Raw genomic sequence first — 14,661 nt, 5'->3', positions numbered from 1 at the left:
TGAGTGGCTTTATGAGTAATGCCAATAATACATTGAAAATACCACAGCCTTCCATAATTCAATTTTCAAATTTCTTTTGTGATTATCTGTTGTAAACTTGTAATATGTTTTCCTTTACTGTGATATCGAATCCAATATGATTTTATATGCCTTTTGTATTCCTTTATAGCAATATGGTTCAATCTCTCTAAATAACTTGGTCATTTTTCTTCTCAATTGATTTTGTCCCTTTAATTTCTTTCATTATTGTTTCTTTGATTTATAGTTTAATTCCAATGAGTTCAGTTTATAAGTGAACACTTTTACCATATTTCACCAAAAAGCAAGAAAAGAAAAAGAGAATAATAATACTTTTACCATATGGAAGGGGTTTTTTTTAATATAAATAGGCATTTGCACATGGTGTATCCTGTTGGAAAGCAAGAATATGCTATTTAGTTGACACTTGAAAAAGCCAACTATTACTGCATAAAGAATGATGTATAATTATGCAACTTTAAATAAAATTTTAAATAAAATTTCAAGAGCTGCCGAAATTAGGAGAATTGTAATGTTTTAGTGACTTTCCAAGAAATGAATATGCAAAACTAGTTCTTTTTTTTTCTTAAGAGAGATATATTAGAGCTATGGGGTGCTGTAGGGCATGGCAATTTAAGGTTTCTGGATATTTCAGTGGCAAAATTAAATTATTGAAGGACAAGTCATATGTGTCTGATCGAGCATGCTATTGGCTAAGTTTTCTTTCTTATTCAGAAAAATGTCAAAACCAAGCACCCTCAGTTGCTGTATGAATCAAAACCAAGCACCCTCTGTAGGTGTATATCATTGACTTTGGTATTGCTAAGAAATACACGGACATTTCTACACATCAGCATATTCCTTACAGGTCTCCTTTTTTTACAATCATTCTTACTTTTTATTTATTTTATTTGATTTTATGTACCATGGTTAGAAGGTTCAACATGAAATTATTTTGGATTTTTGGAATTCTAGAATGATCTTTTACTATGGAAAAACCGATATCTGAAATGTTAAGATATTGCTACTCGTGATAGACTGACTATTTAATTGTTGAGATTTATGGTAAAAGAGTAGCACATAAATCTATAAATAAATTTGTAGCTGTTTGCTGTCAACATTCTTGTGTGGTTTCTATGAATTTGACTTGCTTGTTTGCTCTGCAGAGAGAATAAGAATTTGACAAGAACAGCTAGGTATGCTACAATGGTCAATGATGCCTCTCATGGCTGGTTTTTTGGATGCTGCAATCAACACCTTCGAGCATGAAGGCCAAGTTGGTATGGGCATTCGAAATGTATAAAAACTCTGCTGGCTTCTTCTAGCAGTTAGAAACCTCCATTAAATCAACTTTGGAAGAAAGCGTTCTGGAGAAAAGAGAAAACGGGGAGCTGCTTGGAATGAAGGTGGCAATGAAATTGGGAAGAAGCGTATCACAGCTGAGGGAACTTGCCTCAAAATCTGCTTCCTATCGAATGGAGGGAATCACTGTTGATGAATTTGCCAGCGAGTTATGAGAGGCTAACATCACTAATTCATTCTTCTAGTAGTTTAACCTTTTTAAAAGTGATGTATATGCAAGTTATGAGCTATGTTTGAGCTTGAAGTTGAGCTCTATATTTTGTATTATATACACATCTATACATATATAATTCGAGCCAACTTTTGAGCTTTTAGTTAGTCGAAGTCGAATTTTGGTTTCCTCCCTCTGATTATATCTATTATGCACTTTTTGAAGAAGTATACATTACCAGCAATATATTCTATAGCTATTTGTTTAAATTTGAAACTAGCTAATAATTAATCAGCTATTCGAAGTGCACAGGTTTTATTTCTTCTAATCATTATTGTTGTACAAATATAATCTTAAAAAAAAATCAACCATATAGGTAGAGCTTACTTTTTCTTGTCCAATGTAGGGATGTCTGCCCTTGTATATTTGGCAATGATAACCTGCAACATATAATGCATCAAAAACACAAATGAACTAAAAGAAAAACCAGTAGTCATTACTAAGAAAAAGTCAGAAATTCATAAAACGGTAACCATAAGAAACAATTTTCAACCAATAGTGGTAACTGATTTTGTGTTAGTATCAATAATATGAAAATAAAAGCCAGATGTGAAAAAGTGAAATGACAAAATTTGAAGAAATATTGTTAAGGAACTCGATCTCGAAAATTGATTATGATGCTTGTAGATTCTTTTTTCCGTTCCTTTTTCAACAATCAAAAGCCAAAAAAGAAATCAGCAATGCACTATGATAATAATAATAATGATGTGCCTATTATATGCAAATAGAAGACACAAAAATTAGAATATCAATTACCCGTTGAAATGGAATTAAAAATTACAGAAACACAATTAAACTTAAATTTAAAGCAAGAAATTCATGATATTGTCATACGAAGAACTAATCAGAAAGGGGATAAATAGTTTATAAACCCTAATTAGTTCATATACATACCTTTTTTATGGAAGAACAGCTGCAACTAAGAACGCGAACATCAGTAGCAACACAAACACAAACACAAACACGAAGATAAGCCACAACATTAGAAATTTCAGAATCAGTAATCACAAGAATGAACAGCGCAAAACTCAGCCTAGAATACAGAAATTTATTAAGCATCAAGTTGTTGAAACTTTAAAACTATAAGCCAGAACATTCCTATAAGCAGTGGAGGCAAAAAACAATTACATAACAAAGCAGAAATTTTAGCTCTTTTTTGAGTTCATGAGAATCATTAAGTATGTAACATGTTTGACAGTACTTGTGTATATTAAAATTCTCCACTCCTTTCTAGAGTCAATAGATCAAAAAATTATGAGAAAAAAAATTGGGCATCATATCAAAGTGGAACTGAATTTATTTAAGAGTTTGTATTTACTTATAACTCCAAAACACATATCAAAAAGGGTAGAAGCCTCTTGTTCTACCTCTAGATTATCGTTTCTATTGCATTCAAATTGCTATAATTGAAGAAAATTATGAGTAAATACAGTTGAACATTGAAGTAATACCATGATAGTGACTTCAGCAAAATTTTATAGAGTTATTTGAAAATTGTATAGTCAAAGAAAGTTTGAAATGAAAATTTTTCAAATCCAAGGGACACACTGCCATATAAATGAAAAGAGAAATGTTCATTAAATATCAAGAAGGATCACTCTTTCAAAATGGAAAAAAGGAGAAGAGCTACCTGAAGCACGGACAGAGCGAACAGAGCAAACAGAGATGTCAGCGGCGAGAAAAGATTCCGGCTAACGGATGAAGACAGAACGAACAAAGTTGTCAGGCGGCGAGGGAAGTACGAAGAAGTTCTTGACAGTGACCGTTACAGTGACGGTGACAGAGGCACAGTGAACACAGAGAGAGCGCTCTCGAACAGAGGAGAGGACTTCAAGCTCCTGCGACGGCGCCGATCTTCCACACGCGATGCCTGTACATGCGACGGAGCTGCGGGGTTGAGATGGCTGCGGTGGTTGGTGTGGCTGCTGGCTGCGGGCTGCGGGCGGCGGGCTGGGTCTGGTCAATGGGTGGGTACAGGTTGAATTATTTTTTCTTTCAATTTCAGAGAGGAATGTGGCAAAGGGGCGTTGAGCTTCTAAGAAATATAACTTTACTTTTTAATGTTTACAGAAATTATATTTTCACCCCTCTTACAAAAATATTTAATTACAAAGTTGTTCTACTTTAGTTAAGATATTAACTCTTGTTGAGTTAAATTAACTCAAACTAAAACTAAACATCTAATTAAAATATGTCACGTCACGGGGGTAATTTACATGTTGATTTAGAGGGGGTTGGGTAGAACTCACCTAGAAGAAAACGTTTTTAATTTTTATTAACATACGGTTGGACATGACAGACACGTGTGTCGAACGAATATCGATAAATTTCATATACAAAATATATTTGACACGCGAATACGACAACTCAATAAAGTATCCGTGTTTCATAGCTAAAAGCTAGGCCACTCATCATCTCAACTATTTCTCATATGTGAGATATAAAAAGTTAAAAACAGATTAATATTCTTTTTAGAAGAATATTCTAATCAAACAAACAAAGCAACCCCCGGCCCCCAAACCCAAAAAGATAATAAGAACTGAGACTGTACAGTGTAGACAACAAATTTAAAATGGGCTTGGTTTGTTTATATATGTTTTGAAAAGATGCTTGGCCAGCATATGAAATTGGAAAAAAGTATTTACTATTTGGTGGATTTAATTAGTCTTTTGGTAAACTAATTAAAAAATTGAGATGTCTTTATTTTTAGTTTTTGATAAATAGTTATTGGGTGTTCTTCGAAATTCCCATAGGGGACTCATTAGATTTAGTTTCTGGTCTCCAAAACATTTATAAATATTATATCAAATATTTAATAAAATCATTATTTAAAATACATACTCTACAAAAAAGCAATCTGATGATTATCTGTAAAAGAGATTTGTCTTTTTTTTATATTTAATTTTTTATACAGGCTAAATTTTTTTTATTATGAATGAAGTCTTTCTGCAATTCAATAATATTGACTTTGTATGTGTTTTTTTTTGGGTATGAAAATAAGTAATCGGATCTTCCTATTACTTTGCATGAAATTTTCAAATTTTTTTAATATAAAATTGGAGAGTCTAATTTTTTTGTTGTAATTTTTTTTAATTTTTGAAGTTCACAAATCGAAGTGTATTTTAAATTTGTTTAACTTTGTCACCAAAAAAATTTGTTTAACTTTTAAACACAAATTGAAAGCTCTGAATACAAAAATTAAAAAGTTTGATTTTTGTACTAAAAAATTAGATATTTTAATTTCTATATTTTTCAACAATTAGACGTTTCATATTTTAAAAAAATATCAAAATAATTTACAATTAAAAAAAAAATACCATTATTAATCCAATATAAAAAAAAAGTGTTTTATATAACAGCCTGAAAATCCGATATTTTATTATCATCATTCATCGATTACTACAAACCAACATGAGATATGATCCTGCTCTACTTTAATTTGTTAAAGGACACACTACATGCCATGATTATTGTTTTGTTATAATTAATTAAAATGGGAGATAACAAAGAGGTTTATCTTTTTCTTTTTTAATATGACCCTTTTCCAGTTTTCCTTCATTCGGCCTTATAATATAATATACAGCAAAATGTTATTAGTCATGCATGTTACTAAAATATTAATAAATGATTAAATACTACTATTTGAGAGAAAAGATAGTTGTTTCATTGTTTGTATATTATTGTTGGACGTGTTGATACAAAAAATATATTATCTTTTGACATTAATAATTGTAAAATTTAATTTATATTCATTGATAGTGTGTATAATATATATACTTTTTTTTTATTGCCCACAGTATTCCCCAACCTCCTAATCTTCGAACCCCCGACACTTGCTTAAGCGGACGAGTGAGTTGACCACTCGATCAACTCAAGTTGGTTTGTGTATAATATATATACTACCAACTAATATTATACAAACCTACACAAACATGAATAACTAATTAAATTTGACCTTTACTCCATAAATGATCATAAATTCTTAATATGGGTTGATTAAATGATCATAAATTTTTGATATTGTTGTAAACAATGGACTTTAGAATTGATCCAATAAAGTAAAAAAACCACTCTCAAATTACCTTCTAAACTCTAACATTAGGATAACCATTCGCATACTTAATGAATTGAATATCCGACATATTTATTGTTCACATTGTTTAGTATTTTCATTGTCTATCTATACTTTTTTAAAATTTTATATTATGAATATATGCGAACTAAAGTCTAACAACAATATCAATTCTTGCATAAATATAAAACATACATTTTTTATTTGTTGAATATTAAATTAATTAATAATTGAATGTGCATCTCATAGTAAAAAGGAAAAATCTGAGGGATGACAATTCGGATCTATTCGAGCTGAATGGGACATGTTTTTCTTTAACGATTGACTGGGTATGATGCGAATTAGGGCAAAACTTGTTTATTTTTGTGTTAGACATGTGTAAGCTTTTAATTATGTATATGAAGTATTCATCAATTATGTTTGGGATCTTATTAATCGATGTAATTTAATTTGTTTATTTTTATATTATAAATTTTTTTAAACAGAAAAACTATAAATCGATTAGGTTGCAAGACGATACGAGACAAGTATGAAACAAGTATATACTCGCAAGGTTGAGTATGGGACAAAAATTAAAATATTTGTATATAATAAAACGAAAAATGAAACAATTTATGAGTGTTTAGGACGGGTATGAATATTTAAATGCCCCTCTCGCTTTACTCTATTGTCATTCGCATTTTTTATTTTCTTTGTCTAAATAATATTTTTTTCTTCTATTTATAAAATTTATATTTCTTTTTTTAATTATTATAAGATTAAAATAATATAAATTTTAGATCACTTAACCAAAATACCTATCAATAATCATTATAATTATATATATAAATTAGTGATATTTGATTAAAAATAGTATATACACATTAAAAAATAATTATTAAATTAATTATTATGTATTTATGTATAAATATATAAATTATTTAATTTTTAATATGTATTTTATATTTTATTATTAATATATATTTTATAAGAGTGACGTAGTGACTTAATGGATAATTTTTTAATATATACGTGGCATGATTGTTATTTGACTCACAGAAATAATAATTATAATAATATATTTATTATTAATGTAATAAATTTTATTTATTTTTAATATTTTATTATTAAAGGCGAAATATATAAAAATATTTGTAGGAGGGACCAACAAATTATAATATTACTAAATCAGTCTCTCCAGTTTGGTGGTCACGCTACGTTTCTGACTCCGATCTAGGTTAATTTTTAATACATTTGAATATTTGATCCTCTTCAAATAATCTTTATATATTGAAAGTCTCATCCACGTTCTAAACTACAGGGAACCCCCTGATTCCTAGTACTATTAATTGGGTCTCATTAACAATTAAGGGCACTAGATTAATATGTTTAATTTAAAAAATAATGAAAAGGTTAAATAGTTGAAATTTTACGATCTTTATAATGTATTTTTTCTAAAAGGAAATTAATTTTTTTGTTATTATTAGTAGACTTAACAAATGTCCATAAGAAATTTATTAGCCAAATTCATACAATTAAGGCGGTAGAGGTATATTAATTTTTTATGGAAAAGTATAGGTAACCAAGTGTGTAATCAGTTAAAAATTAAACAATTCAATTAATTATAATTATTAATAATTAATTTTACTTTTTTTTAAATTTAAAATTTAAATAATTAGAAACTAATTAAGTAAACTTAATTAAAAACTATAAAAATCTTCTCTTTCCACATCTGTAATACAAAAAATTCGAAAAATACATTAAAAAATATTTATTTAGTATGAAAAAGAAACATTATAATGCTTTACAAAAAAAAACATCTATATATATCAACTTATTTTTATTATATACGACAGGTTTCGAAATCCAATTTATTAGAGAGTTGGCAGAAGTTAGTTGGACCCTAGTTGATTTTCTAGCAGAACTCATTTTTCATTAGTGATTTTAGATTTGAATTTGAAAAACATTTTTTTCCCTTTTGAGAGTCATCCCCTATTTTATTATGGAAGTTCAGCCAAGTTAAATTTAGCTAGTTAAATTCTGTACAATAAAATTAACAGATAGGATCTAAAGAAATCAAAATAATTTTTTACTTGTCTACAAGTTGAAAATAGTGATCCAAATTGACATATATATAAATATTACTAAAAAGTGTATTAGTCGTAAATTTTGATTATCTTCAAAAGTTAAAAGAAAATTATTTGCTAAAAGATTAAAACTTGAGGAGTTGAGGATTATTAAGTTACAACTCATAAATGATGCACGTTGATAATATTACAAATTGATATATTTATAATGTAATTTTACTACCATGTATAAAGGAGATTTTAAGAAGAAACCAAGCGAGAGAATATAAAATAAAAAAATGTTATATCTAATTCAAAATTTTAACGTATCAAATTAACGAGTCTTTTATTTTATAAATGTTTTACTATTTATTTTATGTAGGACTAATTTCATACTTCTCTCGTACTTACAATCTTAATAAAATCATTAATAATTGTTTTTGTTAGAGAAAATTAATTTTGTACTTTTGATATATTATCTTTATATTTAATTTGAAAATAATTATAAAATCTGGACAAAACTAAATATAATTAACTTGCATACTAGATAAAATTATATTTCAAAATAATAAGAATAATAATAAGAGTAACGCAAAAGGAGGATTTTTTTTTTAATTTCCATTGAATAGAACGAATTACAAATAATGACGGGGAACCCCATTTAGGTAACATCACAATTGTGGCAATTCCAAAGATTTTGTGCAAAAATCATACCAAGAATCCATGCCATCACATGCAACACTTGATGCTGATGAAGATAACAACGGAAAGTGGAACAAATCTAAGTCACCAAATTCAATGTCCTCAAATTTTCTTGCATCCTCATCATACGAATTATCCGATGACAAAACTTCAGACCAAAACTCCTCGTCCAATGCCAAATTATCATCCTTATTACCATCATCATCATTATTAATCGATTCACCACTTGAATTGTTCATCGACACACCATCATTGTTATTATTATTATTAGTAGTATTATTAATGCTACTACTGCTTGAACACTGTGTATTAGGAGACATCATTGTCCTATCCCCAATTTTGATGGGTTCCTCTTCTTCTTTTTCTTGTTTTTGTTTTGATGAGGTTTTGTTGGACTTTTTGGTAATTTCCAACTTCTTCTTTTGTTTTGGACGTGGCTTCTTTGTGCTCTTAATGTTGTTGTTTTCTTGTGGGGGCAACCTTTTCTTCAAGTGGGTGTGCCAAACATTTTTTATCTCGTTATCTGTGCGACCCGGCAATCTTGCTGCAATTGCTGACCATCTACATATAATTTAGTTCAAAGGAAAAAGTTAGTAGATGCATCATAATTAATGTTTATTATTTTAATTAGGTAATAATACAATATATAGCACATGATGATCAACTTGATGGGCATGCATGTTTTTTTTTATTACAATAAATAAATAAAGTGGCATCTCAATAATTAACATCAATTATTATTTAGGACTTGTCTTCTTGTGACTAATTTTTTTTATATTGTTTAAATATATATGTAATACATTATTATTAGAAGATTAGGTGTTTTTTTTTATATGGTGTTTTATTCAAATCGGACGGTCTGATTTGTTTGAAGAGAAAAATAAATTACAAATCGGAGGGTCCGATTTGTTTGTAGAAAAAAATAAACTACAAATCGGAGGGTCCGTTTTATATATATATATATATATATTTTTTTTTTTAAATAAAAATCGGACGGTCCGATTTTAACATTAAAAATTTTTTAATTTTCAAATTCACAAATCGGACCGTCCGATTTGTGATTGTTTGTTTGAAAAAAAAAAAAAAAATAAACAAATCAATACCTCTGATTTATACATCCCATATCAATGTGAAACACACTTCTGCTCACAACTTCTTGTTATACACTTCTCTTTCCCACATAAAAAATAACAAGCGTCTTCTTGTTAAGACATAAGAGAAGACGAACTCTCTCTGTTCTCTCTCATTTTCTTTTTTTTCTTTTTTTATGAAAGGAGCTCTCTTTATATACTTGAAACTCTTTCTAACTTATTAATTTTTTATAATATGTTTTTGTTTATATATATTTCCTGAAAACACATTCTTCAGAATTATATGTTAAAGATAGTAAAAATAATATATTTTTTTTATATTTTTTAATAATATATATTTAGAATATATATTAGAAAAATAATAATATCATTTCTACTTCATGTTAAGAGTGGTATTTTTAAAAAGAGTGATATTATTATTTTTGATAAAAAAATTCAAAGGCCAATAAAATTTATTATTTTTTACTATTATTTTAGTCATTAATCTAATTTTTTTAATTTGATAATTTAACAATATATTTTTAACTCACATTTTTAAACATTAATAACTAAATTAAAAACAATAAATTATATTGATCATGGATATTTTTTTATATGTATTAGATAATAAATATATATATTGAAAACAATTTTTGTTTTTTGTTTTTGGTGATGATATTGAAAACAAAATTGAAAGCAACGTTTGATAATCACTCAAGTAGATTGACGATAACGTGTATGCAGAAATCAATGTGTCAGACTTTGATTATACCACTTGTAATAATTTAAATAAGCACGTGAAAAACTTGAACCAAATTAAAGAATCTTCACTATCAAACACATCGATGATGGCAAGGATTTTGTTTAGCTAGATACTTTCTTTGTAAATTACTATTTTTTATTTATGACTATAAAAAATTTAAATGCAAATCACTCTAAGATTTGCTAACATGTACTTTTTTAACGATATATTATTATATTTAAAGTGCATTATAAAAAATTTATGTGTTTTTTTATCAAATTAAAATTTTTGAACAAATAATTTTATAACATAATTTAAAGTTTCCAAAAGACAAGATTTGAATATACATATGACAAAAAACAAGAAAGAATTTATATGAATATAATTAAATTATTATATAAAATATTTTATATTATCAACGTATCAAAAGTAAATTTTATAAAAAATATAAATTAAGTCAATAGTCAATATTCATTAAACATAGAGTTAATTTGACAAATTATATATGAAAAAATATGTAATTTATTGGCTACTTTTGTCTTTAATTAGTTTCAGACAATTTTATTGTCAAATTAATCACATTTTTATGAATATCAAATTAATTTATATTTTTTATAAATAAAGTTGCTAGTGTTTAAAATTTTTAATAAAAAATAATAATTTACCGAACTATTCATTATATTTGTTGTAAAACTTTATGTTAATATAAAGAAAAAAGGGATCACTGAGATGTAAACAAATAATTTAATCCAATGATAATAGCACTAACTTTTGCAATATATGAGCAACATTATTGTTTTCAACTTTTCATATAATAATAACGGAAAAGGACAAATTAAAGTGCTATTGAACCAAAACCAATATATAAAAAAGAAAGGAAGGAAATAAACTATACATTATTTAATTAAGGCTGTTAAGAAAAAGTTAGAGGCTGCTAATAAAGGTTCTTTTCTTTGTTCTTTTCTGTACCGGTATACATTAAGTTGATTAAGTTCATGAAGATGAATGTGTATGCAATCATTCATCAAGTGACATCATGAAAAATATTATTGTTTATACTTATTTGAATATTTTTATTATAAAAATAATCAGAACAACACTACAAAGATGATTGATGTTAAAAGAAAAGAAAAAAGATAGAGAAAGTAATAGACTAATTATTTAAACATTTTTTTAACTATATAATAAATTGTTAATTATTTATACATACAAATGTGCATAAATATATATTATATAAATTTAATTTTAATAAACTAATAGTATAAATTTTTTATATGATTATTTAATTATTTTTATTCTTTTAGATGATTATTCATATTTTGATTTAAAAATAACGATATACAATTAGATGTTACATAATTAATATATTAAAATTAAATTTATATTAATATAAGTTCTATGCATAGTACAAGGTGTACACAACTGGCCAAATTAAAGATTCAAACACAAGAATCAAAATGGCATATAAACTTTGGAATCAGGAGCTTTAGATTTTGTTCCATTATATTGTGAATTCACAAAACTTGAATATGAACTAAATAAAAATAACAATAGTACTACATACACTAAAGATTAATTATTAAATTAGTCATTTGTTTAAAATATATAAAATAATATATTCATTTATATATAAATACATAATGCGACTGATTTTTAATGTACTAATATAATAATTTTGTAAAAATAAATTCTTATATGATCTTATTTTATTCTTTTTAAAAAAATATTAAAATGTTAAAAATAAATTTTAGTGTACAGAGTATTTTAATATTATCTTCTTAGTATTTCTCTGAAAAAAAAAAGGAAATCCACTTTATTAGAAGAATATTTCAAAATTTTTAGTAAGTTTTATTGCTGAAAAGTGACGAAGACATAAATTGAAAGAAGATCAGAGAGAGAATGAAGAAAATAATAAAAAAGTAAATGTAAAGTGTAAATAATGAAATAAACTTTTACCTGTTTCCCAACATTTCATGCAACTTGAGTATTGTCTCTTCTTCTTCGTTGGTAAAGTTGCCCCGTTTGATATCTGGCCTCAAATAATTTATCCATCTTAATCTGCAACTCTTTCCACACCTCAATAACCCTGTTGATATTAAAAGCAAGGAAAGAAATTTATTCATCAAATTTCTCTTTACTTTCTTGTAATTTAAAATTAAAAAAAAAAGAAGAAGAAGAAGAAGAAGCAGTAGTATGCAAAAAAAGGGATTAATTATAAGTCTCTTAAGATTTTTGGATCAAGGTCTGACATTATTGAACTTTTCATCATTGTAATTTCTCACTTAATCTGGCTATTAATAAGTGATCTCCATCCCCAAATGTTTTCTTGAATCTAGTTATCAATGCATGGAAGTTGAAACAAAAAAGGGATTAATTATATAAAAAAATGAATTAATTACCAGCTTGTTTGGGAAGGGCACGCCAATTATTGTGACCATTTGTGTTGATATAATTGATGAGGATTTGATCTTCTTCAGGGGTCCATGGCCCCTTCTTCAACCCTAGTTTCTCACAGCATGGAGCTCTACCCATTTTCTTCTCAAAGCTAGTTGTTTAATTTTGAAGGGTGGAAGTGATGAATAGCCATGACTATGGTCTATTATATATGAGAAATAAAGTGCCAACAAGTATCGAAGGCTTCAGTTCAAAGCTCACACGAGGTATATGTGCTTCAATCATCATGGAAAATGTTTTTTAATATCTATTTTATGAATATTATATTCCTGTAGCAACGTGAGTAGTGTGAATGGCGTATATATATATATATATATACAGAGAGAGAGAGAGAGAGAGAGAGAGAGAGAGAGAGAGAGAGAGAGAGAGAGAGAGAGAGAGAGAGAGAGAGAGAGAGAGAGAGAGAGAGAGAGAGAGAGAGAGAGAGAGAGAGAGAGAGAGAGAACTTTTATATATTGTATAAATTTATGTGTTTTGGACAAATTGATTTTTAAAATTTTTAAAAAAATTTAAACTAATAAAAAAAGACAGATGAATAATTATATATTTAAGAGAAAAACCTAAATCAGCTCCTGACAATTACTTCGAAAGACAACGAGGCCCTTGACAAAAAAAAAATTCCAATCCGGCCCCTGACAAAAAAAAAATTCAATCCGACCCCTGACAATTATCTCGAAAGGACAACGAGGTCCCTGTGCCAAAAAAAAATTAATGTTATTTTTTTGGTACAGGGGCTAATCAGTCCCAAAAATAAATTATCAGGGATCGGATTGGGTGTTTTTTTTTTGGGGGCCTCGTTGTCCTTTCGAGATGATTGTCAGGGCCGGATGAGGTATTCACTCTATATTTAACACGTCTCTTTATATAAGAGTCATTTTTACATTTATATAACTTTTTTTATAAATTTTTTTTATTTATTTTATTTTTTCTTTTAAGAGATAATAATAAACAAATTCTAAATTTTTTTATTATAAAAGTTCTTATATCATGACATGAAATTAATTTTTAAAAATTAAATCAATAAAAAAATACATAAATAATTATATTTTTAATAAAAATAAAAAAACAAACTGATATATCGATCTAATATCTTTTATAAAATATGAGAGCGCGAGATTAATAAATTGTTGAAATTTTAAAAGATAAAGAATTAATAAGTACTTTTATTTTATTAAAGATTAATTTATCTAATATTTTAAAAGATACAATTAATTGAGTCAAAATTGATACAAACGATTTAAGTTTTGCTCTAAATTTTGTTTGAAATGACTCAATGAGTCATTATTGTACAGCTTGTGTGTGTGGGGTAGGTCATCCTGTTTCTCCTATGGAGTGGGTCACAAACTCAACACATTTGTGTTCATTAGTTGCATAGTCAAATAAGTCATCGAGATTTTCCTAACATAGAACTGCTATTAATGTGGCCCGTCAATTCCACTTTGAGATGGGAAATGTTTTACACCAAAATCAATGTTTACTAAATTAAATTTAGATCATCTAAATTAAAAACAATCATAAAATAATAAAATAAAAAATTAATTATTATTAAATTTATAATTTTTATAAAATATCTCTTACTATTTTAAATTAATGGTAATTGACTCATTATTTTATTAATTTTTTTATTTTAAAAAATCTTAATTCTATTAAATTTAATATTCTATTAAATTTAATATGCAGTGTTATTTTGATTTTAATTTATTTAATATATATATTTATAGAATACATATTAAAATTATTATTAATAGAAGTTTTTAATTTTTTATTTTAATAAATATATTAAAAATTAAATTATATATTTTTATATTTTTTATAATTTTTTTAATTGATAATTCTTAAATTTATTACATGTATGCTAGTTGTTATGCTTTGTGAACATCTTAACTTATTTGTACTACTTCCGAGTTCCGATAGATAAGATAAGCTATTTTATTGGCTTTAGATAATATGTATTAAGAATATATGTTGTTCTTGTAGAGGTTGGC

At 26.6% G+C, this 14,661-nt stretch overlaps 1 protein-coding gene across 1 annotated transcript; it reads right to left on the bottom strand.

Moving 5' to 3' along the window:
- Positions 1-8,295: 8,295 nt before the first annotated feature.
- On the bottom strand, positions 8,296-13,167 carry LOC112727052 (uncharacterized). Its single transcript, XM_025776652.3, has 3 exons — positions 12,622-13,167; positions 12,179-12,308; positions 8,296-8,971 (listed from the first exon to the last, which is right to left on the bottom strand). The coding sequence occupies exons 1-3, from the start codon at positions 12,752-12,754 to the stop codon at positions 8,380-8,382; spliced, it is 855 nt and encodes a 284-aa protein (XP_025632437.1). The 5' UTR covers positions 12,755-13,167; the 3' UTR covers positions 8,296-8,379.
- Between the last annotated feature and the right edge of the window lie 1,494 nt (positions 13,168-14,661).

The sequence above is a fragment of the Arachis hypogaea genome, chromosome 12 (genome assembly GCF_003086295.3).
Source record: "Arachis hypogaea cultivar Tifrunner chromosome 12, arahy.Tifrunner.gnm2.J5K5, whole genome shotgun sequence".
Classification (NCBI taxonomy): Eukaryota; Viridiplantae; Streptophyta; class Magnoliopsida; order Fabales; family Fabaceae; genus Arachis; species Arachis hypogaea.
This window is presented reverse-complemented; position numbering and strand designations above follow the sequence as displayed.

Excerpts from the sequence above, each read along its gene's own strand:
- LOC112727052 (XM_025776652.3), bottom strand. The coding sequence starts at position 12,754 with ATGGGTAGAGCTCCATGCTGTGAGAAACTAGGGTTGAAGAAGGGGCCA. Across the intron at positions 12,309-12,621 it reads TGCCCTTCCCAAACAAGCTG|GGTTATTGAGGTGTGGAAAG; the intron begins GTAATTAATTCA and ends TAATATCAACAG. Across the intron at positions 8,972-12,178 it reads CATGAAATGTTGGGAAACAG|ATGGTCAGCAATTGCAGCAA; the intron begins GTAAAAGTTTAT and ends AATTATATGTAG.